Source organism: Frankliniella occidentalis, unplaced genomic scaffold (genome assembly GCF_000697945.3).
Source record: "Frankliniella occidentalis isolate FOCC.00 unplaced genomic scaffold, Focc_3.1 Scaffold298, whole genome shotgun sequence".
Classification (NCBI taxonomy): Eukaryota; Metazoa; Arthropoda; class Insecta; order Thysanoptera; family Thripidae; genus Frankliniella; species Frankliniella occidentalis.
Genome location: NW_026267424.1, coordinates 66,196 through 71,456, shown reverse-complemented (window position 1 = coordinate 71,456; position 5,261 = coordinate 66,196). Strand labels below are relative to the sequence as shown.

General features: G+C 65.2%; 1 protein-coding gene across 1 annotated transcript in view; it reads right to left on the bottom strand.

Moving 5' to 3' along the window:
• LOC113216300 (RNA-binding protein MEX3B) overlaps positions 1–5,126 on the bottom strand; it is a 20,342-nt gene extending 15,216 nt beyond the window's left edge. Inside the window, exon 1 of the mRNA XM_026436050.2 lies at positions 4,635–5,126. Coding sequence (XP_026291835.1) covers positions 4,635–4,896 — 262 coding nt within the window. The 5' untranslated portion in view covers positions 4,897–5,126. The remainder of the gene's footprint in view (positions 1–4,634) is intronic.
• Positions 5,127–5,261: the final 135 nt, after the last annotated feature.

Below are 5,261 nucleotides of genomic sequence, written 5' to 3'. Positions count from 1 at the left end.
CCCCCCCCCTCCTCCCGTCCTCTAGCTCCCACCACGCGGGCCTAGACCACGTGTCGTCGCGCTGGTCAGCAACCCGACACCGCGCGGCGCCGGCGCGACACGACGACGCAGCGCGCCGGTGCATCTGGACCGCCGCGACACCTCCACACCGTGTCAGACACCATTGAGGGCGAGGCGAGCGGGGACAGGACCCCGGGCAAGGTCACCTCGCCGGAGAGAGCACGCCGAGCACGTCCTCGTGGCGAGCCGAGCAGAACAGAGTGTGCGTTGGTCTGGTGGCCCCGCCACAGGCCCCGGCCAGGAGCTGTTATCAAAAACCAACAACGCGCGTGTGTGTGCTCAAAGGGGGACGGCGGCGGCCTGGGCCCGATGCACCGGAGGAGGGGGAAGGGGGAAGCAGCGGGGCACAACGAGGCCGACGACGACGACGTCCTCGGGGGCTGCGGAAGCAGAAGAACCATAACCAGGCCGCCAACAGAACCACGGCCACGGCTGTCGATAAGAGAACAGTCACACCAGAAGTGCAGAGCGCTCAGGGACGGGCCCTAGAGCAGCCCCGCCCCGGGCACCAGAGGGCACCAGCGGGGCCCCGAGGGGGCTGGCTGGCGGGCCAGCGGACATTCCAGGAACCAGGCTGGGGCCGGGGGCAAGGCCCCACCACCGCCCTTTTGGAGCTCTACCGGTTACCTGTCGATGTCGAGGACCGCGAGGTCTCCGACGACGTCCACCTGGTCACCCTGGAGGAGGGCCATCGTTGTAATTAGCCAATCGGGCAGCACCGCCCGGAACGGTCCTGACCCGACAGCCGTTTGTAAAGCTGATGGCCACGACACGTCCATTTACAAGCGACAAGGCCCACGAGGCGATAACGGCCCCATCCCCCTCTCCACCTCCGGGGCCCCACCGCCCAGGTAGAAGGGCCAGCGCTGCTCAGCCTGGGCCAGCGATAAAATGCTGGGACAACTGAATCTCGAGCAGCACGGCGTGGCGGGGCGTGGCGCTGGGGCCCGACGGCCTATTAGGGGCAGCCTTACGGCGCGATGACACGCTGCTTGTGCTCCTGGAGGTGAGTGAGCAGCCCGGCCCCCGCGGGCCCCGCGCCCCAGCCCCGCCGCCACTGAAGGATGGGAGTTGGCGGCTCCGACTCGACCTTGGACTCGGTCAGGCATCTTGAGAAAGGGAAACCACCATGCCCCTCCGCCGCGGGCCGCCACCTCACCTTCCGCCACGCCCCGCCACGCCGCTGCAACCAGTCTAGCGTGGCGGCGGCAGCGGGCCCCCGAGGGGTCCAGGAGGCGCGCCCGCCCGCGTCCCAAACACCGTGACAGCGGACGCGCGCGCCGGCGTCCTGGAGGACCTCGTCGAGCTCACCGACGACGACGACGGCGAAGGCGGGGTGGTGGTGCGTCCCCGCGAGGCTGCAGGCAGGCGGTCGATGAACGGGCCGCGGGGCCCGCCGCCACCGCCGCGGTGGGACGCAGACCGGGGCGTGGCGGAGCGTGGCGGTCGAATCTATTCCGAGAGACAATCGGCCCCGCGACACCGCGAACACGCTGAGGCCACCGCCCCGCCCCGCGCCAGGAAGCGCGAGCAGCATCAGCAGCGGCACCGCCCCGGCGGTGGAGTGGGTACTTAGCGCCTGGCCGGTCATTAATCGGGCCCTGCTGGACCAGGTCCTTCCAGACTTTATACATGCAGGTTCCTGGGGCCAGCAGTGCTGGACTGGTCCTGGGCCCCCGGTCTCCCCCACCGCCCCCCGGCAGCCGTGCGATCCGCCTCGACGACTGGCCGCCCCCGCGGAGCACAGCGAGTGCGGCGGTATAACCTCAGCCTTGAGCCTTGAACCTCGCATGAAGGCATTGGCTAGCTCGCCTCGCTTCGCCGGCCGGCTCTCTGACTGGCGCGGCCGGGCGCGGCGCGGCGACCGGCTGCTGCTCCCTCTCCACCGCCAGCGCCACGACCTGGGCCAACACCCAGCACATCACAAGTGCAGTCTGCCCCCGCGCGCGCACAGCCGCGGCAGCCTCCCGCGCGCCCCGCCAAGCTTTCGCGAGGCAACGTGAATGAACTCTTTATCAGGGGGAACAACTCTGGTGATAAGTGCCCTCCCAGCCGCCCCCAACCCTCCCCTCTCCCGCCTCTACACCGGCTGCCTGGGTACCCCTGGAGGAAGCCCCTCCAAACCGCACCAGGACTCTCCTACCCTGACAGGGGACATGACCGCAAAAATTATAAGAACGAAACAAAAACTCTCACACGAAATGGCCTTCGGAAAGGCTGAAGGGCCGCTTCCTCGAGTCGCCACATCCTTCCAATTGAATTGATCCTCCCGGCCGCGTCACGTCACGGCCCGCGCCCCCGCACCTGCCGCCTGTCGTTACACGGCGCCCCCGCACTTCCTCAGCCTTACGGAGGGTCCCCGCCCCGCCCCCGGGCCTCGCCCTCCTCCCCCTCCTCGTCGGGGTGATTACGGCCAGAGCGCAGCAAAACTGCCAAAAAGCGCCGCCGCCGCCGGGTCCGGTCGGGTGTCCTGGCGGCGGAGCCGGTGGTGCCGCCTGCAGCGCCGCAGGACATCAATCGCACCGCCCTCCCCCAGCAGCGAGGTGTTCCGCTCTGATAGGAGGGTCCATCGAGGACCCTACACCACACACTCCTCGAGGACAGGATTACGCCACATACGTCGGCGGGGCGGTCAATCTCAGGTGGGCGTAAGAGGATTACAACAGTGCCCTGCCCTGCGCGCACACGCCCCCCTCCACGCCGCGCTCGCACGTGAGCGCACGCATCAAAACAATATCAGGCTTATCACCGTATCAGGTAGCAGCGAGACGCGACTCAGCAGCGCGCTATGGAGATAGGCCCTACGGCTGGCTCGGGGGCCACGCCGGCCCCGCCGCGGCAAGGAGCCTCGGAGGAAGTTGTTGTCACGTACAGGCGTGAAGAAACCCCCTCCCTCCTACCCGCACCGCCCCAACCGACTATTCGGCGCACGTTTCCTGTACGCCGTCGGCGGTCCACCGATATCCTGCCCACATTAACACATGACATTGCGCGGCACCCATTCCGATAAAGCGCGCCGAGGACAACATTTCGCACGGCTGGGCCCTGGTGGGAGAGGGGGTGGGGGCAGCAGTCCAGGAAAACAGTTCACACGAGACGCCGGCCGGCAGGGCAGGGTCGGGGCCAGTCACCTCAAACGCCAAAAACGAAAAATCGAAGAGCGAGGTTAGGCTGCTGGGCCGAGTTATACGGTTGGGTTTGGAACCCCGACATCTGCTGGGCTGGTCTACAGCCTCTTTGTTGCAGTATTTTCTTCTTTTTCGTCTCTGCGGCAGGCGGCAGCCCGGCCCGGGCCCAGGCCCGTCCGTGTGTCTGTCCGCCCGGCCGCCAGGCCCGCCCGCCTCCTGCCTGCTGCTGCTCCGGCCCGGCTCGGCTCGGCCCGACCCCCAAAGCCCAAAGTCAGGCCCGGCCGCGCTCCGCTCGGCTCGGGTTCGTTTTAGAGGGGTTTCCGGTGAGAAGTCGGCTAGAGGACAGGAGGATACCGACCGCTGCTGGCAGCTGCCCTGGGCCCCAGCCTTGGGGCCCCCCAACGGCCCCCACAGCCCCCTGAAGCCCTGCCTGACGCCCCCCGTCCCCGATAATTCACGTCACACCGGCACGTCACACTCGCCGGCGCGGGTGTCACTACCGTCACAGCGCCGCTACATGACTAATCACGCAACGTCACACGCCGTGCCGCGCGGTGCGGTACTACTCGGTCGCGACACTTCTCGGCCACGAGATATAAATCCCGACACGGCTTCCGAGAAGAGAAGTAAACCTAGAGCCCTACCGGCCGGCGCGGCGCGGCGTGGCGTGGCGCGCAGCAGCAGCAGCGCAGCCACAGCGCCCGGCCCGGCCCGCCGGCACCGAAGGACAAGACACAACAGGCCGAGAACGATTCCAAGAACTACGCCGTCGGTCGGAACCACTGCGTTCAATATTGGACACCTAGGGCGTCCAGTATCGCGCGCTGTCGGCTAAACTGTCACCCCCGAAGTAGTGTTGTGACAGTCTGCCAGCGGGGCCGCGCTCATCTCCATCTCGCGACAGGGGGCAGCGCGAGCCGCTAGGCCCCACGGAAAAACAAATCTACAAGACGCGCAGCCGAAGAACTGGCATGGCATGCATGACAAGGCAAGCAAAAGAATAAAGACAGCAAAGGCAATAGGTGACAGTTAATCCTTGAGAACGCAGGGTGGCATGGCAACTGCTCCGAGTCTGGAATTTTCGTGTTGCAACCGGTAGAGATGGCAGCCCAGCCGCTGTGACAGCGAAGCGAACTGAAACCGGCGCTGTCGTCAACAGAACTCCAGTTTCTCACCAACGACGGAGATCCGTTCACAGGGTATCAACTCGGGGGAGAACAAGAGAGGGGGTAAAAGGGGTGGTGGCGCAGCACTGCTTCATGTAAGTCCATCCGTGATCGATAGCCGGGCAATCACTTTGCAGGTCGCACAGTCACTCACTTATCACAGTCCACAGAGATCACTGACACTTGTCACTCGCGTTGTCGTAAAGATGAACACCACTTATATCCACAGAACGAAGGCAGAAGGAAGGTCTCGCATTTTTAATCCAGTCACGAAACTTACCTTGTCGGCCGACAATTTCGGCGACATGCTCCGAGCTGGGCACGGGCACGCACTCCGTCATATTCTGACTCTTCTTGCTGCGTGTTTCCTCTGGGAAAGCCGTCGGGATAATGGGATCCAGACTGTCCGCAACATTGGTAATGTTGTGATGATCGCCGGTGAAGTTCAATCGTGATAACTCGATCGCCAACTGCGCGAACCGCGGGTCCTCCAGGCCTCCGCCCACCGCGGAGCGCTCCATGTCGAACAGGCTCGCGGGCATCACAGGAAGATTGAGTCGATGTTCGTCAAATTAAAATAAAAAGCACACAGCACTCCACTGTCGTGGAACTGGTAATGTTTCCCGGCAATAAAACGATCACTGTATAAAAATAAAGCTCTTGCGACTACGCGGGGAAGTGTTCGGTCGGCTCGCTGCCGAAGCAATGCGGACAGGGCGGGCGTCTGCTCGTATTTTGGCCCGGCTCGGGCTGGCAGCGGAGCGCATGTGCTCGCTGGCCGCATGGGATCCTCGCCGGCGGCACCCGAGCGCACCCGAACGTCTTCGCGCGCTCGGCCAGATTTGAATGTCGGCTCCCCATTGGCTGGCGGCCGGCGTCGCGACGCGCCGACTCGGCCGCTCATTGG